The sequence below is a fragment of the Siniperca chuatsi genome, linkage group LG15, assembly GCF_020085105.1.
Source record: "Siniperca chuatsi isolate FFG_IHB_CAS linkage group LG15, ASM2008510v1, whole genome shotgun sequence".
Classification (NCBI taxonomy): domain Eukaryota; kingdom Metazoa; phylum Chordata; class Actinopteri; order Centrarchiformes; family Sinipercidae; genus Siniperca; species Siniperca chuatsi.
This window is the reverse complement of record NC_058056.1, coordinates 2,617,682-2,642,035: the sequence shown is the minus strand read 5'-3', so window position 1 is coordinate 2,642,035 and position 24,354 is coordinate 2,617,682. Positions and strand designations below refer to the sequence as shown.

General features: G+C 39.3%; 1 protein-coding gene across 1 annotated transcript in view; it reads left to right on the top strand.

Moving 5' to 3' along the window:
• Positions 1 to 15,325, top strand: part of syne3 (spectrin repeat containing, nuclear envelope family member 3) — a 53,376-nt gene extending 38,051 nt beyond the window's left edge. Inside the window, exons 16-18 of the mRNA XM_044167371.1 lie at positions 437 to 622; positions 2,080 to 2,130; positions 9,335 to 15,325. Coding sequence (XP_044023306.1) covers positions 437 to 622; positions 2,080 to 2,130; positions 9,335 to 9,517 — 420 coding nt within the window. The 3' untranslated portion in view covers positions 9,518 to 15,325. The remainder of the gene's footprint in view (positions 1 to 436; positions 623 to 2,079; positions 2,131 to 9,334) is intronic.
• The last annotated feature ends 9,029 nt before the right edge of the window (positions 15,326 to 24,354 follow it).

Below are 24,354 nucleotides of genomic sequence, written 5' to 3'. Positions count from 1 at the left end.
ACTGTACCTTTCTTTGACAGAGATGAAGCTTCTGAGGTTATTAATATTCTGTCTTTTGGCTATGATGTTGTCATCAAGCATGTCACTTTCAAACTTGAAATGTATTGGAAGTGATAACTCTAGTTGGACAAAACATGTGTTGGTTTTTGTAATTACCACAACCACTTCTTTTCCCCACAGCTATATGCATATTTGTTTGAACCATGCTGTTCATTCTAAAGTTTTAATTGCCTGAGGATTTGGAAAAGCCAAAGGAGCCATTGTGTTACAGAAGAAAAGAGACTGTTACACTGACCTCTTGTGGTTAAAAGGTTCAGTTCTGTTGCACCTTATGTTGCTTGTCATTTCTGAAATGGAAGAAAAACTCTGAACAGACACCAGGAACTTCCTGTACTAGTCCAGTATACCTAAAACTCTCTGCTGTGTCCTGGTGCAGGCTCTGAGAGCAGGAGTGACGTGGGGTCAGGAGCAGTTCCAGCTGTTGCTCCAGGAGAGTCAGGGCAGTGAAGCTGGTTCTGGACCAGCAGAAGATGTGTGTCTGGAGGAGCTTCGCTACCGCTGGATGCTCTATAAGTCCAAACTGAAGGATGTGAGAGATGTCAGGGCCAGAACCAGTGCCAAGGTGAGAGAAGAGCTGACTATTGATCACGTAGAGTAAAAACTGCCTGCGTTTCAATTCACAGAAACTTTTGGTTTATGCATACAACAATCCTAAATGGGTAGAATAATCTTCCAGTGTTCATGAGGAATCTGGCAGGGCCAGCATGAAGGCCAGCTCCATTTGTTGCCATTGCACTTTAGTCAACACCAAACTCATAAAGTTCACTATACTTTCTTACTTCTCTTTCTTCAGACTTTCTTTAGACTTTGTCGCAAATGCACACATTGTCTTTCTTTAGTGTTTGTCTGAGTATGTCTTTGGTACCTGATTAATCCCTCCACAACCTGTCTGTGAAGTGACTGATGTTAGTGCGCGTCATTCAGATTCAGGCCATTCACAGCTAAGTGTTGTCTTTGAACTCTAACCAAATTCATGTTAAAACTCTCTCCCGATTCCAATTCTGAATCAAACCATACAGAATAAAGTTTGCAAAGGAAAGGGAAGAAAAAGAGAACATAGAGCTCAAAGAGAAGTGGAGGGAGAAATATGCATTGACTTTCTTGCAGTCCAGCACTAAACCTGTGTTTATACTACAGCAGCTGGACCAATCAACACTTTGATCAGTGCCTCTGTCTGGAAGTCTCACCTTTTGTTCCCAGGTTCAGGCTCTGGTTACAGGCGAACTGTGCCATTTCAATGTGTCTAGGTTTTCTTAAATTATATGACAGGCTGTTGAATGTATAAAGTTTTTATTAGTTCAAAAACAATGTAAAACAATGTTTGTGACATGTGAAATGATTTACTGAAGTTCTATAAATGTGTGTATTTTAATCATTGTTTTGCCTTTATTAACCATAATATCCCAATTTTGGGTCCCAAAATAAAATAGTTAGGAACCCCTGGTACAGGTAATAATCAACAGGTTTCTAATAAATCTGGAGCACAAATGTAATTGTACTTGATTTTGGAAACTGTCTATAATTGTTGTTGTATGCCAGGATCCTGCATTAACTGACAACTTCACTGTGATGTGTTGTCATGGGATTCCCCCTTAAAGTGCACTGTTGTTTTTTCCCCACAAGGTGGCAGTGTAACAGCAGTTAGGCCACTGCTTGCACAGTGACAGTTAAGATTCCCTGTCACATCTGTGAAGTAGCTGCTCCTCAGTAGAATTACGTACAGTAGACTGAATGCTAATTGCACAGTGTTCTCCAGATGTGGTGGAACCATATGAAAACAAACGTTTTCATAAACTCATATGATTTTTAAGAACAACCCACTGGGCTGTGCAATATGACACTAAAAAGTCACCTGTCAGTTCAACAGTGTGGTCCTGCATGAGTCAGTTGTCAGTAAGAGCTCGAATGCGGTTTGAATTTAGTAAGAGGATGCAGTGTGCAAGATTAGTGTGTGTAACTCTTGAGGTTTTGAATACAATAAACATTGTGAATTGATTCAAATATTTCATATTGCTGCAGAGAGTCCAAGCCAAACAAGAGGAGCCGGCCATCGCAGCAAAGGTGCAAAAGGTAACACCGAACTATTTATGGTTTTTAACATAACTAGACAGCACAATTACGGCTGAGATAATTATCAGTATTAATTTACGCACTGTTGGGCAAAAATCACTGGAAAATGTTACATTGTTACGAAACTTTCACATTGATTGTATGTACATATACAGACTCTCATTCTAAGATCTTTCCAAGTCTTTCCTTACATGAAAACAATGCATTTATGAAGTTTAATATATTTTGTCCCACAGTTTATTTGTGAATAAGGAGTTCTTGATTTGGTGAACTAGAGCTGTTTAATTAACTGATTTATGTTTAATTAAGTTAATAAACTGTGGAATCCAAAGTTCTTTAAAAAGACATGATCATAATTTTTATGCCGTTGGTTATTAGTCAAAGGTCCAGTGTGGAACATTTAGGAGGAGCTATTGGCAGAAATGGATATAATATTTATAAGTGTGTTTCATTAGTCTATAATCGCCTGAAAATAAGATTCATTGTGTTTTCATTACCTTAGAATAAGCCGTTTTTATCTACAGAGGGAGTGGGTCCCCTTCCACGGAGGCCGCCATGTTGTACCGCCATGTTTCTAAGTAGCCCAGAATGGACAAACCAAACACTGGCTCTAGTTCCACGGCCACCATAGTTTCTCCTACACGCTTGGAAAGGGGAGGTGGATCCAAGCAGTTTTTCAAATGGTTGCAAACTGCAATTTCAATGCTAGATGCCACTAAATCCTACACACTGCTGGACCTTTAAACGTAGACACCAGATTTCCTTTGCCATTACTTTAAAAACCTTGTACAGCTAGTACTGTAGCTACTAATCTACTCAATCAAGTGACATGTATGCATTTGAAAATAGCAGGAGTTTCTTCTAATGGTATAGATTTTGCTGGTTTGATACAGTATGTTCATATACAGTTGTGAAATATAGGTGTGTCTACTACCTCCTGTCTTGTAAGTGTTGAAAAGTGTGATAATACCAAAGGACTTATAGGTCTTCACAATTTGAAATGGGGAAAAAATGAAATAAGACGAGAGAACAGCATTGCTGGCAGCCACATGATGCTGAACTAATGAGCAGCCATGGTGGAAAAGAGCAGCAATACATTACATACACAACACATACATTCGAGTGATGATCGAGTCCACTCTGATCCACTCGGGTATTAGATAGGGCTGCATTTTCACAGATTTGATCCATAATTTCATTATGGATTTATCAGTCTATATTCTTGATTAACTGATGAATCGTTTAGTCTATATCAGAAAATAGTGAAAATCCTCTTCGCAATTTCCCAGAGCCCAACCTGATGTCTTCAAATGTCTTGTTATGTCCAACCAACAGACCAAAACCCAAAGATATTGAGTTTACAATGATATTAAAGAGAGAAGAGCAACACATCCTCACATGTGGAACCAGTGAATTTTTGACATTTTGCTTGATAAGTTATATCAAAATATAAAAAGTAATTTTCTGTTGATTGTCTAGTTGATTAATCAACTAATTGTTTTTTGCTCAAAATAAGAATTTGGCAGGCAGATGTAAAACAATCCAGGTAACAGCCATTACTAGTTGACTGAGTAGCAGTGCGGATGCCCAGCAGCAGCACACCCACTCAAACAGTATTTTCAAACTTGACCGGTTAGAGCATGGATGTATCCGTGGTTGAGAGACACAGATTGTTCTCGTTGTCCAGTTTCCTGGATGATCTACAATCATGCTCAAAGCAACACGGTGAGACAGCCAATACCAATTGTTTCAGCGTGGTAACATAGCAACTATAGGAAAAGATGACTTGTTTTAAAAGAAAGAAAAGAAATGTGTGTATTTAATTTTATTTGTAGGCATTTATTTGTTATATGTAATTAATTGGTCAAATTGTGTTTTCATTGCAGTGTATGAGTAAATATTCAGAAAGAGAAACTCCAACTAAAGGGAATCAGGGGCACAAAGAAAGATCTCAAAGAAAGAGGTGGATTAGCTTCAGGCTACAGCGATCAGGGGTTATTCTGAATAGCCATTGTATTGCTAGCTAAATAAGCGTGAAAAACAACCAGGCCCACCCTGGCTTTCATTCAGATTTCATTCATGGTTAGACAAATCACAATACAAAAATAAAAGATCATTCTAGATAACTTTACTCACTAAACAAATCACGATAAAAAGTAAAATATTCTAGATAACGTTACTCACCAATCCAAAGTGGCGTCGCGGACATCAGCAAACCTGTCTTCTCTTTGAGAATCATATTCACTGTCCTCGCTATCGTTCTCTGATTCTATTATCATCTCCAAGACCTCTTCAATAGTGAACCTGGTCCTTTTGTGGCCTTAGACATTGTGGAAATCACAGAAATCAAATATATCCAGAGAAATCAAATAATCAAGGTGTAGGTTACCTCTTGTTGGTTGCACTGTGTGTGTTCAGCTCGGTTCTGCTGCGTAAAAGAGGGATTTTGCAGCGAAACGCATTGAAGTAGCTCAGCTCCCATGCAACCAAACTACCCAATCCATACACATATACAATGGGGAAATGATTGGCTACAATCGTGAATGACTGGCTTATTGATAGCCAATAACAGTTGGTTCTACCATGGCAGCAAAGACACATGACAGAAGCAGGTTGGCCTTCCAATCTGGGAGTGCTTGCGGTACTCTAGGGGCTGTCCTGGGGTGAACACTAAACAGCAGTCTCAATCAGCTGTGTGTGTGTGTCCCTGAGATCAAAGGTTGCTATGGTGATGGCTCTGAATGTAGTTTATAGCTAAAAGTATGAATAAAGAAATAAGACTTGAAACTTGCTTGAAAAAGTTTGAGGAGTTCATGTTTGTATTTTAAACTGCACTAATTAGCTCATCTTCTGAGATCCAAGGTTGCCGTGGTGATGGTAACTGCTGTGTGTGACTCCTGGCTGAGAGAGTTCATTTCATAGAAATTTTAGCTGAAGCTGATCTATCATACTCGTGCTTCTACCGCAAAGACTGTAACTCTTATCGCCCAAGTTAGAATATCGTAAGAGAGGCAAGAACCTCCTGACGAGGCTTTGTGAGATTTGTGTATGTAGTGTGAAAAATGTGTCCATTAGAGCAATTTAGAAATGTACCCGTTTCTGGTTTTCAAAAAAACTTAATATGAAGTTAATATGAAAGTCTATACGACAGTCACTGCTGTCACTTAGACGCTGACTGTGCCAACTGTGTGAGTCTGTTTGAGTCCATGTTTACATATCTGCAACCAGCACACATTTGTTTGTGGGATTGAGAAATTTTTAAGGAGATTCTACTTCTCCTCTGTACTCTAGCAATGTCACCCACTCTAGCTCCGTCCAATACACACACACATTATAAACTCAGAAAAGACTGAAAATTGCATGAAACTGTGACTGTGTAGAAAGTATGAAAGATATGGATTAGTGTGATAAGGTCCCAGGGATTGTGAACGTTTTAAAGTTTGAATGGAGTTTCTACGTGAATGTATGAATGACTGGGAAGAGGTTGAAGATGAGTGGGTTTGAAGGTTTTTCCAATTGACTCCCATTATAACTTTACTTCAACCAAAGTTGAATATTTTGAAAAATTTTAAGGGGATTTTAAAGTTGAATTATACACGGATGAATTTTTTTATTTTTTATTTTTGGTAGTAGAAGAACATAAGTTGTGAATGCTTCCATGCATTCACACCCAACTAGAAAATTTCAGAAGAAATTTTAGGTATGCCTGAAGTGCCGCGCATACCCCGACAACTGCGCCAAGCTGCCATAAAGCCTGTGCAGAGCCACCTCCAGCCAGGACAGGGCAAAACAAAGCAAATCCCTTTGGAATGACCTACATTTATGTGTAATTCATCCATAAAATGTGGTCCGATCTTCAATAAGGTTTAACGAGTTACTAAAACCAAGGGTTCGCTTCCTTTTTCCATCCGGGCTTTGAAAGTTCAAGTGAATTCTGCAACAATCGTACACCAAAACATGCAAATGAAGCTTAGAGGAAGTTCCACCAGGAACAAGACAAGACTGACTATCTCATGCTCACCCTTATTTACATTCTCTCTCACTCTCTCTCACTCTTTCTCTCCCTCTCTCTCACTCTCTTTTCTGGCTTCCAGCTCATCAGCTGACTTATTTCAGATAAGCGAGACACCATCAATTCCAAAAATTAGTCTAGAACTTGTAATAATGAATAAGAATGAAGTCGAAACCCTTTTTCAACTATGAGCAGCACAAGGCTTCACTGAAGACTGCGATATATAATGTGTTTATGTCGTCTTTAAAATGTAGGAGCTGTCGCAGTTTAAAAACTCCTATCATCTCTGTAGTTGAACTTCTTACACACTTTTGAACACACACACACACACACACACACACACTGGTTGCTATAGTGACCGTCCCACTTGAGCCATAAGGGAGGGGCAGTGTTGTTACACACGCAGAACTCTGTAGACAGCTCTGACAGTTCATTTAATAGAGAATCACCCTCTCAAACCCCTGCTTCTAGCTTGAAGACTGAGTCCAATCCCCAAAGTAAAGATATTATCAGAACTAAAAGAGTCTGCCGAACGCGTTGATGTAGATTGTATGCTTGTGGTGTTAAAAATTGTGAGCACTGGAATGAGTTAGAAATGTAAGCAGAGAAGAGAAAATTAGAGTTTTTCTGGTCTCAGTTATAATGGAAGTCCAAGGGAGCTTGCCTGGCACTGCTGTCCCTCAGCTCATAGGGCCAAATTAAATTATATTCCATAAGAATATCTGAGGAACAAGGACACGTTTTCCTAAGTTTTGATGATAAACTGATGTATGTAGAGTGAAAACTGTGGGAGATAGAGCAATTTTAAGATAACTTTTTATGGAGAGTTTACAGCTTCTCCACTCTGGTGTCTGCCTGGCCACATACACACTCATAATAAAACTTTGTGCATTCTTTTGCGATTTTTGCGAAAACACTTGGGCCAATCTCTGAGAAAAGTCATACCGCTCTATTCCAAATCATTCCGCACGATTTGATGTAGTTTTTGCGTTTGGGTTAAGAATGGTACGAGGCTAGATGCAGGCCAAAATCGACATGGAAGAAGAACAACTACAAAATGCATTTCCTGTAGAAAATGCAGTGTGAATGCTGACAGCTAAAATACATTTTAAAGCATTACTGGAAATGCATAAATGAATTGCCTGAATAATCTTAAAGCACAAATGTGTTGCACTGCAGAACAGTCGTGAGTCGAACCGCTGACCCTCCAGTTCTCACAAGGTGTGTATATCTGAAATTGTATCAGATGCTACAGTCTTCCACTACAGCATCCCCATCTGTACAATTTCACTGAATTTGGTTACGAAGAAATATTACATCAAAGAGATACAGCAGTTAACAAGTAGTATGGTGGTGTTTTACTAATGGCCACAAGGCGGGGCTATTGGTGCCATGCTTAAATATGTCATGCACGTGCTCATGTAGAACTTGTTAACCAAGTGTCATTTAATTAAAGTCAACAGAAGTGTACAAATATAATGTTTTATTGTTGCAAATGGGCGTGGCCTATACCAGTCAATCGGCTTCATCCAAGGAACGCATTATATTTTGCCACGCCTCAAGGTTCAGGAGTTATTACCGAAAACGTAACATTTACACATAGGGCAGCTGTCCATAAAGCATGAATACTTTAGCACTTGTAGTTGTTGAGATTTCAGCTTTCAAACATTACTCCCATAGACTTCCCATTATAAATTTTAATACTTTAAAAAATTATATAAAATCATTGAAACATGTTAGAATAAAGAAAGCTGACAGTATGTAGGAGTAGTAGTCAACTGAAAAACATACAGAAGGCGGAATAATAACTAGAAAATGCATTTCCTGTAGAAAATACAGTGTGAATGCTGACAGCTGAAATGCCCATTGCTGGAAATGCATTGCATTGCAGAACAGTCAGGAGTCAAACCGCTGACCCTGCAGTTCTCCCAAGGTGTGCAGACATGCACTGTAACCACTGCACCACTGATCACAATGGTAGTTGTTGTAGGGCTGCGTGAGGTTCAAATATCAGTTGAAGAGTGAGTTTTGTGTGTGTGTGTGTGTGTGTTAGTATGTGTATATAAAAGTTGAATAAAACAATGTAAGATGTGGAACACATTACACATTCCTCATATGGGCCATTCTTGCCCTGTGATTTTTGCAATGGAATCACAAAAACCCTTATACAGGCCCCCAGGACCTTCTGCTTGCAACAGAGCGACATTCCTCACGTCAACGTCTGGAATTATAAATGATCTAGATCAAACAATTGGAGTACTCCATATTATATGGTTAGTGTCTTGCGTCAATAAACCATTACAAGCGCATTCAAATGCATTTAAGAGATACAAGTCACCTCTACACAGCAACACATAAGAGGAATTCCCTAACCTGCTGTATAGAGGGTGGTAATTAAAAGATACTGACCTCTGTTAGAATTCCTTTCCTGCTGCAGAAAATAGAAGGTATTCTGCATCCCACCGCTACCACCACGGCTCACACATGTGGTGTCCACACAGACAGCGTTGCTGCGGCAGCGCTGCTACTGCCAGCCCTATATTTCTACATTCTGTATGCCTTTGATACTGGCCATCAATAATAGAATGTTTCATTTCATTATAAATTTCATTTCGATTTAGTTTAGGGTTAAGAAATGTGTGCTCAATTGTAAAAAAATTAATAATTTTTTCATGTCTGTGATATATTCTACAGATATAGACATTGAAACTGTAGTGAAAGGTGTAATGTTGCTGGTATGATGTCAATATGACTATCAACAGATCATTTTCACTGTCTATTTTTGCTGAGAACCGCAGGCGTCACTCACAAAATAGACGACACGCCGAATCTCTAGATGATGCGCTGCTGCAGCCGCGCCAGGGCCACGCTTCTCACGCGGCCTGCGTGGTTGCTCTAACCGGTTAACATGGGTGCCGAAATGAAAAGCAAGAGGTTCCAGTGAGGCTGTGTTCAAAAGGTGAAAGATGAACTGAGGCGGTAAACATGATTCACAGAATAACAAGTCTGAGAGAAAGTCTAGAGGCCCAAGCTGAGTCAGTTTACTGTGGCACATGAAAATGACATTTTTCACCAGCTCAGTCATTTACATATTTTTTTGGGCTTTTTTTTTAAATGATAAAACCTACAATACATATTTGTATGTGCAGTAATGTGTTTTCCACGAACCCTGTGTTGCTGCTGTCGTTGCAGAGGCCTGGGTTGTTGCAGCGGGTGTGTCGGCTGGCTCTTCCGTTGTGGCTCCTCCTCCTGGCTCTGCTGCTCCTGGCCTTCCTGCTGCCCCTCATGGACGAAGGCAACAGCTGCTCCCTCTCCAACAACTTCGCCAGATCCTTCAACATAATGCTCCGTTACGAAGGGCCGCCACCCACATAGGAAACCTGTAGAGATAATATCAGTGGTAATATCTGATCTCACTTTCTACAGCAACTTATGTTGCTATAATGGACCACGGCTTATGTAGGAAATGTTGACTTGACTACTTAAGATCCCACATTCCCCTGCCCATTGATCATCATGTGTGACTGTAACAGAACACAAACAGGACCACACAACCTTCAGTTCCATCTAAAAACTGTGCAGTTTCATCTTCTTTTTAAAAACTACTTACTAATAGCTTTGCTAACACCAGTGAATCATTTTTTCCTCCTTTAATATCAACTGTACTAGGACGGACCACAATCTATGAAGGAAACCACAACCTAGAGTAGCACGCACATCTGCAAACAACAAATCCCACTTTTTCCCGATCCTTCTATTCATTCTGCTTCTACGCATTCTGGCGTCACGTTTCGCTGACCTGATTGGTCGATAGAGCACAAGGCCCCAGGCTCACGAAACTCAGATCAAACTAGGCAGTGCTGATCAAATATGAATCAAGATTCTGTCACTGCATTGCCTATTTCCTCTCAAATGTTTTCAGAAACACATTTTAGTGTACTGTTTAGCTGTAATTTGAGAAACCACCACCATTTTCTTCCTGATTACATGATTTGAGTAGGTTTTCTTTTATGTTTGGGATGAGACACGGAAAAAGTATCATTCATTCATCCATGATCTATATCTGCTTATCCTGCACTGGGTCACTGGGGGGCGGGAGCCTTTACCTGCTCACACTGATTGAGAGGCAGAGTACTGCCTCACCATGAAACGTAAAAACATTCAGTCCACAGTGTCTCAACTGTTGGAAGTTTCTTGTTATAACAACATACTAACTTGTCATGTCACAACGAGAAACTTTGGTTTGGTATTGTGTGAGAACAAGAAAGGTTTCTTGTTAAAACATAATAATTTGGTATGTGGTAATAGTGAGAAAAACGTCATTATAACATGAAAATATCTTGTTATAACATGAAATCATTATAATGAGAAGCTTAGCAGATTTTTCAGACTTTTTCTTATGGTGGTGGCATTACGCTGCCTTACACTTCAGCTCTGTCCAGTCATAATCAGGCCTAGATTCCATTTGGTAGGGACTAAACATAAAAATCTGAATTTTCATGCATATAAATCTTGAGAAGACACAAAACGAAACCTTGATTCTGAAAACAGTGTCCAGATGACTACGACTGAAACCTTTTCTACGATAGAACACTCCTGGACGAATGAGGGACTACACCGTCTTAAAACGAAACCTTATTAATAACATTGGCTTGGTGAGAATACTTTAAGCCCTGCTCTCAAACCTCTATAAGTACTTATCAGTTAACTGGAATTCATCCTTGCCTGGTAGTCATTTAAATGAATGTCATACTATACATAGGGTGAGAGATGCTAAGCCAAAGTGAAATGCTCAGTGGATAAAAATGTGGAACATGTACCTGAAGATCCAAACCAAAGACTACAACAACTGTACTGGACATGATACTGAAGCTAACACTGCATTTCTGTTGAACTCTGGATTCATATCTTCTCAGCAGCAACTAATACCATTAATTACACCCTCCATGTGTTCAAGTGGTCCGGCTTAGAAAACCAGGTTAGGAACAAAGACTCCAGTTAGATTTTCTCTGCCTGAGGTAAAACAACACTTCAGCTATTGTTGTGCTAATGATTTGTAGCAATATTAAATAGCCAGTTTACAAAAAAAACTACAAGCTTTATATACAGTATATGTTATGTTTAATCTTTGTAAAGATTTTAAGATCAAAAAAGTACATTTCTTATTGTTATACAATCAACCGGGACTGTCAACTGTATGTTCATACTGAGAGCAACCTGGCTAATGCTAATCATTCTGTTCTGACTGTGAGCAGTGAACAGAGAAATCAGATATTTTCATTGTCAGGATGTTGACTTTGATGTAGAATCAAAGCACTGTACAATTCTAGGGCTTTAATTCTGTTTGCCAGCTATGTTGACGCATTAAATCAGTAAAATTAGAGTGTGGACTGCACTGCATGGGCCCCAATCTGAATGTGGACTGTGGGTTCCAGTCATTGGCTGGAAGCAGTGCTGTACAATAACAGAGAGCCCAAGTCCTGACGCCCCCTCCGGGCTAGCTGCTGTTCCACTAGCAACATCTCATCTCATTCTTTCATCAGTCTTACTGAAAAAGTAAAGCATGTTGCAGGGATTTACTGTACGTATTCTACATTATGATATATGATAAGTAGCTAATTCAGCACTTGCTGTTTATGATTTTGTTGGCATTTTTTAAAACTGCAGTTCCCATGAAGTTTTTCCAGACCCCACAATAACTGTTTCTCCCTTGTCCATTATATCTACCTGAGCTCTCCTCTGATGCTGTCTCTAAAACCCTTTAGCTGTTCATAGAATGTTTACGCGGTTCAGTCCATCCTGTCCATTTTCAAATATCCCAATTTGACTGTCAGTCCGTCAAGCTGGTGATACTTAACCCACAATGGGCATGGGCATGGGCTCGTGGGACACAGTGTTCTTTAAAGGCAGCTAAAAACAGTAACATCAACAATTTATTTATTTATTTTTTTTGTCATGTATTTACCATCCCTGTCTACACAAATGGAATGAACTGTACGACATTCTGTCGTTCAGGAACACAACCTGGAAGGTCTGGCTCCACTTTGGCTCTCTGTTGTGGATTCAGGCTTTAGAGAGGCAGCATATTTCAAGTAAATGAACACAGACAAATGGCAGTCAGAGAGAGGAGAGAAATTTCTTAATAAATTAAATTTGAAAATAACCAAGCTTGAAGATTTACTCAACAAAATCGCCCTCACCCAATCCCAGGCACGATACTTTGTTGGAACCTGTTGGGTGTTGCAGTCTTTCATATCAAAGTTGTTGAACAGTGGTTGATCATGTTGCTCACAGTGCGAACACACAGATGTGCTTGACTGATTCAGTAACAATTTAGTAGAAGCAGTACACATGAAGAATCATAAGCATACGATAGAAGGGGATCTTTACTCCTACAATGTTGACTGATGACTGATGAAATGTACTGACGATTGTACAGTGAAGGGGTGTGTGTGTGTGTGTGTGTGTGTGTGTGCGCACAGTCTACTCATGTAGCTCTCCTCCCTCACACTTTCTTCACTGCTTATATAGTTTGACACATTACCTCATGGAAACCACATCCACTGCTCTGAATTAGAAATGAGACGGACGGTTTAACGTTTGTTTACCATTTGCAGAATGTACCTTGAAAAACCAAAAATCCTCCGTTTAGGTTGATTCTGTCTGTAGTGCATGCTCAAAGTTCTTTTGTGTTCTTGCATGTACACTTAAGATTTTTAAACCTTTATTTTTAGTACTGATTTCATGACAGCTAATCTGCTACTATTGATGCAGGAATAAGGAGGTGTCCATGAATTTCATACTTTAGGTCTTCTCATGTGTCAGTAGGGTAAAAACAGTTTTCCTTTGTTCCTTCTGTGTCCCTTTTTTAACTGTACACCCATCTCATGAGAGCTGTTCAGATACTTTTCTTTTCTGGAGGTGCTATTTTGGCTTTAACACACGTGATCTGTCTTTTTCACTGCCTAAACCAACAGTGAAAATAATTAGAAAGCCATCTGCTGTGGCCCCTGACATTTTTTTTGGACCACAGTGTGCTCTTGTTGCCAATGCCCGAGCTGTAAACCTTCGCGATCACCTTTCTCTTACAAACCCGAAATAACTTGCAATCGCTTTTTATCCTGCATTCTCTCTTTTTTCACACCACACACACCCTTAAAAATACACCCGAACACCTCCACACTCCCTCACAAATACGGTTACTTTCTCTTTGTTGGCTGGGTTTGTGTATATTATTGACTTATCATGTTGCCATGGCAACAGTGACCTAATCAAGTTAATCTTTTATGTCTTATACAACGACAACCTTACAAGTCCTCCAGCGTGTTTGGAATTTGCTGTTAAATTCAGCTTTTATTTGGGAATGAAAGAGCACAGGAGAGGACACTTGAGGATTTGAAAAATGTTATATTTCAACATCACCATCACCATGGCAGTTTTTTTTCACAGCCTAAACCACCAGTGAAAACAATTAGTTCCCTTTTAACACCCCCCCCCCAAAAAAAAAAAAGAAAACCTCACTGCCATGATGAATGGCAGCTTCAAACTGCCTCCACACTGATTTTTAATTGCTTTCAGAGAAATGTTTAGAGTTTTCTCATGTAGCCCAGAACAGGAAGAGGGCGTTGTTCTTTCTGCACACAAAAAATTACTTTGCAGAGAAATAGTTTTTGCTTTTGCTGGGCAGTATATCATCCTTTTCAAAATGTTGTTTGAGTCTCTATACTAGGGCTGTCACTGTTTCAAAAAATGGAATTTAGACACACATATTCATTCAAATTAATTCAGATGTAGCCCACATAGCCTAGTTGTAAACTGCGTTGTAGAATTGTCGTTCCGTTCATTCGCTGCGTCTCTGCTGCCTCACTGAATGACCAGCTAACAGCTGACTTCAGATTTTTTTGTCATGGTAACTTGGCTGTAAGGCAGATGCATTTTACGAAGTAGGTAAACGGACTGACCTTTAGCAAGTATTTTACCATCTGTGATGTCATATTTTTTATCATAGTTTCCTATAGGTGATCATAACACCTGGTACTTAAAACAGATTATTGGTTCTTAAACTTTCAAGTAGCTGAAAATAAATGCATATGCTAAATATTTGCAAATCGCTTCTTGCTATTAGCTCTCACAGACTCCCCCACTCCCTCCATCAATCCTTTGCTGAGCAAAGTGTTATGCACAGCGCAAGAGCCTAGTTTTTCCACTATAATGTGAACACAGGCTTTATATAGTCAAACCCCAATCTGTTTAGAGACTAACATAATCTGGTCAAAAGCAGGAACTGAGCTGTCCTATCTGCTATTGGCTGGTCGTAAGTGCCATGTCATGTCAATCAAAATACTTAATTAACTACTTAATTGTCTGTCAGGTGTCTGTTAAAACTTTAAATCAGGTATCTCAAACATAGTTCCGGCCAACACTGTTGACACTGGTTTCTGAGGTTTCCTGAAACAAAAATAATGGACAAGGTGGAGGTGAAGAAAATACAATGGTGACATTGCCACCAGATGTCAGGCATCTCAGAGGTTTTCACAGACTTCTAATGTGTAAATATGCTACATGTAGCATCACATATTACTGAAGACATACAGTTATCGTGGCCTTAAAGCTTTATGTATACCATCCAGTTGATCAGCTGTACTCAGTGCCATAACCGCATGTATTTATTATTACTGTATAACAACCGTATAAGGTTTAGTCCTGTCATGTGTTAATGCTGCATTGTACACTGAATCAATAATTAGGCTCCATGGCACTGCTTATTGTACTGCTCTGCTCTGTCTTCTATTATGTATGTGTCCCTTTAGAGAAGCCTATTCAATGCCTGGCTCAAATCCTACATTATTGCGTGTCCATTGATAACTTATGCAACATAAGAAATGACTTGAATCCCCTGAGCACAACTGGTTCTTTAGATACAGTATGTGCGACATACAGAAGAAAAGCTGTCAGAATAGAATAGTACACTTGTTATGCAAAAATGTCCTGAATGCCTGTGTCTGCTCTCAGATCGTATTCATTATGAAAATGCACAGGTAATGATTGACAAGCAAGAGATTTTTTGTAAAATGATACAATTCTATTTTATTAACATTTTAAAACAGAGTAGAAATGCTTCATTTTATTCAAGAGAGCTTGTATGATTAAATAAAAATGCAATTTAAATATTCTGTGCTGGAATCTATTGTTTGTGTGTGTTTTGTTTCAAGATTGAGAGATGGACTAACATATTGTTGGTTTTGGTCTTTTTATGGGAATTATTTACAATGAGAAAAATGTAGAATTATTCCAGGTTCATCATTTAAAACCAAAATATACAGTACACTGTAAAAGTGGACACACATTGTACAATTACACACACTAAGCGAGTGGTGTGTGTTCTGTTAAGTGATGCTTTGCATGGACCAATTAAATCAAATTGTTAGACATCTGGTGATGTAATGTACGCTCCCTAGTGCTTTTATTCTGGCAAAGGAAAAGCCTTTGGAACCTCATTTAGGCCATCCTGGGATGGAAACTCTCCACTGAAGACCAATTTAAAGACAGACATTCTTTTAGAACATTTAGCACCCGCTTGAGTCCAATGGCCAATATTTATTGCCCTAATATAAATCAGAAAGCTGATATATCAGTCTAACTCCAGTTTACTGTATAAAGCCCTGATTTCCTTCCGTGTTATTTGATGTATTCTGTTACTACCTCCTGCTACTACAGTCCACTTTCTCCAGAGACATCATTATGTTTTCATCACATAATCTACCTGTGTCTGTTTGTATGAGTGTTCGCACTGAGTTTGTTGCTGAGTGTTTGTGCTTCCATTCCATGTGTGTGCAGCCTCCTACGCTGTTCTCACCTCGTCCTCCCAACCAGGCCCACCGAGCTGTGCTGCAATCTGGAGCTCAGACTCTGCCAAATACATGTAGCAAAAATACTAGACCAGCCTCTCTCCCAAAGCAGATTCAAGTCCTTATCGATCTGCAGCATTCTAACAGAAGAATAATTTTTTCTAACGTTAACTCTGATATAACCAAACCACTTCCTCACTGGAACTAGTTTTCTGTTGTTGTTGTTGTTTTGTTTTTTTAATGCTAAAGTAATTATAAATGGTGATGATAAATATGGCTGTATAATAATATGAACACAAAAACACCAAAGGTTTTGTTGAGTACATTGTGATATCTGATATAGGAAATTTTCCAGCACACAGGTAGTGATGTGTTTTGTAATTCAAGTGTGTTTAGAATTAATAAAATAACAAGTGACAACTCCCTTTGCATGTTTAAAGTACTTTTACATAGTTGAGTGGAGTAGAAAACAGCTGATTTGTGAAATTAATTCTGTTTCATCAAAACAAGCCTGATAGGTTGTCTCCTGGTAGTCAGAGGAGGACATTTGAATTAAACTGAACCGTTCTCAACTTCCCCGCATCACGCTGCTGGGCGCTTTCTGAGTCTTCGAGTAGCAGTGGGCAGCACCAGCATGTATCAAGGTTTAATTAACAACGAATGGAATCCTGCAGTATCTCCAGTGTTTGATTCTGTATGTGTGAGTTGGGCGTCATGGCTATCTACAACCTTCAAAACAGTGGAATTAACAGTGAATAGGACCACAGTTCATGGGAATTGGGAAAATAGGCTAAGAAAAGCAAGATTCTAAACCCTATGATAAAGTTTGAGTATGTTTTGGGCTCCAGACGATTATAATCATATCACATGTGCTTACCATTTGTTGTCTCTCATTAAATCCACTTTTCTGTTTCAGGGCCAAAATGGCCAAATTTATATAATGGTAACAAAGGATCACATGCAACAGGAACCAGCTGATTTCCATAAAACCTCACTATGCACAAATCAAGTTACATAGAATATGACACTGTGTCATCCATAACCTTAAGGTCAATGAGGACTTGTTGACTTATGTTTTAGTAAAGGGCAGGAATAAAGCTCAGAACTGACTGTATTTCTTAAGGAAACTTAAGAAGGCTAAATTTGCATGCCAAGTTTTTGTTAACTTTTACAGAGGAGCAATAGAAAGCATCCTGACTGGAAACATTACAAACTGGTATGGGATGTGCACAGCCCAGGACCGGAGGGGTGATTAAAACCGCCCAGAACATCATTGGTACCCATCTAACTAGCATCAGTGATATCGAACAGGTGAGGTGCCTGAGCAGAGCACAAAGGATATTAAAATACAATACCCACCCCAGCCACAGCATGTTCACCCTGCTGCCATCTGGCAAGCCATACAGAAGTATCTGCTACAGAGCAGCTTCTTTCCTCAGGCTGTGAGACTCCACCTCATCCTCCGCACTCCACTATAAATAAATAAAACTTTCTGTTATGATGGTTTTGCACATTACCATACCACCAACCTATATAATAAATGTATATAGGTAACTGTATATATTGTTTTTTATTTTTATTCAATTCTAATTTTGAATATTGGTATATATGTTCTGTGTGTGTAGTGTGAAGGGGGCTCCAACTTTAATTTCATTGTGCAGCCTTGTGTTGTAGAATGACAAATAAATGTACCTTAAACCTTGATGACTAAACAGAATATAGATAATTTATAATACTCTTATTCAAAAGTTACTGAATCTTAGTATTCACTATCAGTGGTTTTTGATAGTGAATACACAGTACTTAGCTATTTTAGCTCCTGGAATGTCATCATTTAACCAATTACACAAACAAGATTCACCAAATCCTCATTTGACTGTAGAGTAAACACAAAGGAATCCTTTGAGAGGGCAAAGTGAAAGAACAACCTATACACTAACAGCCCTGATTGTATTAAGTGTATTATGGTGCTTTGTCCTATTGCTCACTCTACATTTGGAAACTGGCATTGGTTTTTAGATACAGTGTTTGTTAATTTAACACCTCTGTGAAAGTCTCTATAGAGACTTTAGTGAGCTTCACAGAGCTGGTATTTACAGTTGGGCCCCCGTTAAGAAACCACTTTTATTCATGGCCAGCACACAAAGACGCATGAAGCCATGGAAATCTGTAACCCCCCCTCACGGACCCTATGAATTCTCTCAAGGGCATCTGGAATGTCCTTAAAGATCCCTGCAACTTATCTAAGGACTTTGAATCCTAGTGAATGATCCCTGCAACTTCTTCAGGGACCCTTGGAACCTGGAAGATCCCTGAAGTTTCTTCAAGAATTCATTGGACCTCCCAAAAGTGTTAACCTAAAAAGTCCTTAAGGACTGTTGGATCATTCTAAAGGTGCTTGGAACTTCATCAAGGACCTGCTCAATTATATATGAAACTTTTGAGACTCCTGGAACCTTCTTAAAATTCCTGCAATTTATTCACAAAATGAAATGAATTGGATTCCTCAGAGGTACCTCGAGGTACCTGGAGCTTCTCCAAGGAGCCCTTGAACCTGAAAGTTTCCTGCAGCTTCGTCAAGGAGCCCTGGAATCTCCTCTGGGTTACTTGGAAATTCTTTGAGGACTATTGGATCATTGTCAAAGGTCCCTGGAATTTCTTCAAGGACACTGGTAATCAATGATCCCTGAAATTCTTAGGACTCCTGGAACCTCCTTAAAAATACATCTAACTTATCCAGGGGTCTAAGATCCTTCTAAAGGATCCCTGAAATGTATTCAATGACACATTGATTCTCCTCAAAGGTCCTGGGATCCTTAGTTCCTTCCTAAAAGATCCCTGTATGTCAAGTCAAGGACCTTGGCAACCCTCTACAAGATCTTTGGAACTTTAAGACTCATGTGTTAAATGTGATGTTAAACACAGACAAAACTGAAGTTATTGTACGTGGCCCCAAACACTTCAGAAACTCATTATCTAAAGATGTAGTTACTCTAAATGGCATTGCCCTGGCCTCCAGCACCACCATAAGGAACCTCTGAGTTATCTTTGATCAGGATATGTTCTTTAACTCCCACATGAAACAAACTTCAAGGACTGCCTTTTTCACTTACGTAACATTGCAAAACTCAGGCACATCCTGTCTCAAAGTGACGCAGGAAAGCTAGTCCATGCATTTGTTACTTCTAGGCTGGATTTTTGCAATTCCTTATGATCAGGCTGCCCGAATAAGACCCTTAAGACTCACCAGTTGATCCACAATGCTGCGGCATATGTACTGACAAGAACTAGGAAAAGAGATCATATTTCTCTGCGCGCTTCTCTGCACTGGCTCCCTGTAAAATCCAGAACACAATATAATTTAAAATCCTTCTCCTCACCTACAAAGCTCTTAATGCTCAAGTACCATCGTATCTTAATACCTTATTACCCCACTAGAACACTACGTTCCCAGAATGCAGAGTGCCTTGTGGTTCCTAGAGTCTCCAAAAGTAGAATGGGAGCCAGAGCCTTCAGCTATCAAGATCCTCTCCTGTGAAATCAGATCCCAGTTTCCCAGGCAGACACCATCTCCACATTTAAGAGTAGTCTTATAGCTTATAGTTAGGGCTGGCTCAGATGAGTCCTGAACCATCCCTTAGTTATGCTGCTATAGGCCTAGACTGCTGGGAGGCATCCCATGATGCACCTCTCTCCTCCTCTCCCTCTCCATCTGTACACATTCTTATTCCATTAATGCATGTCACTAACTCGACATCTTCTCTCTCCCGTAGTTTTGTGCTTTCTCATCTCTCTCCTCTCTCCTTCTGTCGCTTTCAGCAGGCCTCTGGAGCTGTAGAGTCTGGAACTATGATTGCGGACCACCTACTGCCCCCATGTTCCTGTTCAACACTCGCTGCTACAATTATTATTATTAGTCTTATTATTATAATTATTATTCCAAACATTATTAACACTATTATTATTGTATTAATATTAATGTCACCACTACCATTACATTATTATTATTTTAAACTTCTATGTGCAATTTGCGTTGTGCTACTGTATGCTCTCTTTCCTCCTGTTCTCTCGCTCTCTCTTTCTCTCTCAACCCAACCAGCAGCGGCAGATCACCCTGCACTTGAGCTTTGTCTGCGATCCTGGCTGCTTTCACGACAGCGACAGAGCCTGTTGAAAATTGTACTAATGACTTAAACTCAGCCCTTTCAACCCTCCTAGATTCAGTTGCACCTCTTTCTACCAAAACTAGACGTTCAAAGAGGTCTACACCCTGGTTTACAGATGAAACATGTCCTCTTAAGCAGGCCTGTAGAAGATAGGAAGGTAAATGGGTGTAAATCAAAACTGGAAGTTTTCTACCTCGCATGGCATGAGAGTGTATTAAATTACAAGCACGCTCAAGATATTGAAGAAATATCTTTGTATTTTCCCTGTAAATTCTTAAAACATCTCAATGGTCCCTGGAACTTTTGGGACCCTTAAACTTCCTTAAAGATCCCTGGAGCTTTTTTTCAGGGAGCTGTAAGGGACATTCACTGCTACTAAATGTCGCACTAGAGCTCCTGCATCTCAGACCAAAACAAATGGGCACTAATGTCATTTTACCTCGCAGATCATAGTAAAACATACTTCATTCAAGCTGGACAGAAACAAAATAAAACTCACTAAAACCGTCTTTGTTAGTCTTTCCACTGTTCCAACAATCACCAACTCTGGTTTGATCGAAATTTGGTCCTTGGTCCTTAATTCACCGTGTTAGATGAGAAAAAAAACAGCTCTCCTCACAGACAAACAGTTTCACATGAGGGACTCACATGCACTAACATGCACACGTGGCCGGTGCTGCTGTATAAACAAAGCACAGAGAGGTTCTGATAACAACACAGGCAGAGGGGGTGTGACATCATCCTCTGATCAGGACGCCATTACTCCACTATATCTTTATATAGCAAGTAGTTTTTTACTGCTATTTTAATATTCAGAATCTCATTTACAGAACTTTTAATGATACCAAGGTTCTTCTTCCCCTGGGACTTCTTAAGAGATCTTGGTATGTTACTCGAAGATCACTTGAACTTTTTCAAAGCACCCTTGAAGTCCACCTACTTGTCAGTCCATTCATCTGCAGATGCAAATACCATGTCATGTGCCAAATTTTATCTTAAAATGTTAAATAAACAGCATTACGCAATATACCATGCGTATATAATCATGTTACCATGAAACTGTATCCTTGGTATATTCCTGTATTTTGTTCTTTACGTTATTGTTATCACTCACAGAACAGGCTGAACAAGTGCAGGCACCACAAAAAGGGTGCCTTGAGTTCCTGAAAGTTGCAACAAGTCCTACAAACTAAACAACAACATATGTTGTTTGTCCTTTCTTCTCTAGAACGACACATTGAAGTATTTTCTGATCTGAGGTGAGGAGAAGGATTTTAAATTCTATTCTGGATTTTACAAGGAGCCAGTGCAGAGAAGCTAATATTGGAGACATATGATCTCTTTTCGTAGTTCTTGTCAGTACACGTGCCGCAGCATTCTGGATCAACTGGAGAGTCTTAAGGGACTTATTCGGGGAGCTTGATAATAAGGAGTTACAAAAATCCAGCCTAGAAGTAACAAATGCATGGACTAGTTTTTGCAATGTTACATAGGTGAAGGAAGGCAGTCCTTGAAGTTTGTTTCATGTGGGAGTTAAAGGATGAATCTTGATCAAAGATAACTCAGAGGTTCCTTACAGTGGTGCTAGAGGCCAGGGCAATGCCATCTAGAGTAACTATATCTTTAGATAAGGTGTCTCGGAGGTGTTTGGAGCCATGTACAATAACTTTTTTGTTTTGTCTGAGTTTAACATCAGAAAATTGCTGGTCATCCAGGTTTTTATGTTCTTAAGGCATGCTTGAAGTTTAGCTAACTGGTTAGTTTCATCTGGCTTGATCAATAGATATAATTGGGTGTCATCCGCATAACAATGAAAGTTTATGGAGTGTTTCCTAATAATATTGCCTAAAGGAAGCATGTATAAGGTGAATAGAATCAGTCCAAGCACAGAACCTTGTGGAACTCCGTGACTAATTTTGTCGTGCACGGAGGACTCACCTTTAACATGTACAAACTGAGATTGATCTGATAGATAGGATTTAAACCAGCTTAGTGCCGTTCCTTTAATGCCAATTGAATGTTCCAGTCTCTGTTATAGGATGTGATGGTCAATGGTGTTGAACGCAGCACTGAGATCTAACAAGACAAGTACAGAGACAAGTCCACTGTCTGATTAAAAGGTCATTTCTAATTTTCACTAGTGCTGTCTCTGTGCTATGATGCACTCTAAATATAAATTTAGAAAGTCACACAACTGATTGCCGACTGCTTTCTCAAGGATCTTAGAGAGAAAGGGAAGGTTAGATATAGGTCTATAGTTGGTTAAAACCCCTGGATCAAGAGTGGGCTTTTTAAGAAGAGGTTTATTTACAGCTATTTTAAAGGACTGTGGGACATAGCCTGTTAATAAAGACAGATTGATCATATCCAGTAAAGAAGTGCTAACTAAGGGTAAAACGTCTTTAAGCAGCCTAGTTGGAATGGGGTCTAAGAGACAGGTTGATGGCTTAGATGAAGAAGTTGATGTTAGTTGAAGAAGGTCGATAGGAGCAAAGCAGTCTAAATATATATCAGGTTTCACAGCTGTTTCTAAGGTTCCTCTCTTTGAAGATAAATCTGTACCGGTTGAGGGCAGGACGTGATGAATTTTTTATTTAATAGTTAAAATTTTATCATTAAAGAAGCTCATGAAGTCGTTACTACTGAGGGCTATAGGAATACATGGCTCAATAGAGCTGTGACTCTCTGTCAGCCTGGCTAAAGTGCTGAAAAGAAACCTGGGGTTGTTTATATTTTTCTCTATTAATGATGAGAAGTAGGCTGCTCTGGCATTACAGAGGGCTTTCCTATATGTTTTAAGACTATCTTGCCAGACTAAACAAGATTCTTCCAGGTTGTTGGAACGCCATTTACATTCAAGTGTTCACGATGTTAGCTTTAATTTGCAGATTTGGTTATACAGTACCATGGAGCTAACCTTCTTTGTTTTATTATCTTCTTTTTTAGAGGAGCAATAGAATCGAGTGTCGTTCGCAGTGAGCCTGCAGCACTATCAACAAGATCGTCAAGATCGTCATTTGGGAGGGGCTGCGATTTGCATAGGAGTCCTCTGTTATATTGAGACATAACATTGAATTAAATGCAGATGGAAGAGCTTCCTTGAATTTAGCTACAGCAATATCAGATAGACATCTAGAGTAAGAATTGTTGCCTAATGGCATGTAGTCCAGCAATATCAGTTCACAAGTTATTAAATAATGGTCCGATAAAAAAGGATTCTGTGGAAAGACTATTAAATGTTCAATTTCAATGCCACATACCAGAACAAGGTCGAGGGTGTGGTTCTAACAGTGAGTGGCTTCAGGTACACTCTGACAAAAGCCAATCAAATCTAATAATGAGATAAACGCAGTACTAAGGCTATCATTTTTAACGTCTACATGAATATTGAAATCACCTACAATAATTACTTGTTATAATAAGTATTATTTATAATTATTTATAATTAATAATTATCTGTTGTAAGGACTAATTTGATAAAAACTCTGAGAATTCAGATAAAAATTCAGAATATGGACCAGGAGCGCGGTACACTATAACAAATAGAATTGGCTGTCGTGTTTTCCAGGTTAGGTGTAAAAGACTAAGAACAATGCTTTCGAATGAGTTAGAATTTAGTTTACGTTTAGGGTTGATTAATAGGCTTGAGTCAAAGATGGCTGCAACTCCACCTCCTCGGTTGGTGCCTCGAGGAATAGGAGTATTAATATGAGATTCATTTATTCATTTTCAACATATTCTTCATGACCAAGCCAGGTTTCAGTAAGACAAAATAAGTCAATATGATAATCTAATATTAATTCGTTCACTAGTACAGTTTTAGATGACAGAGATCTGATGTTTAAGAGTCCACATTTAATTCTCCTATTGTGTTGTGCTATTTCAGTGTTTTTGTTTAGGTTTTTATTTATAACTCCTCTTCTGTTAACTTTAGATTTTATTAATTTAAGTGGATGCCCCCCTCATGTCCTGGATTGTTGACTTGCCTGACTGGCAGACCACAGCATGTGCATCTGCAGCACTGTGTGTCGGACAGCATGGTCAGCAACACTGGGGCCCCTCAGGGGACTGTCCTCTCTCCCTTCCTCTTCACCATCTACACCACAGACTTCAGCTACCACACAGAGTTCTGCCACCTTCAGAAGTTTTCTGATGACTCTGCGGTGGTGAGAAGTATCAGCGATGGTGATGAGACTGA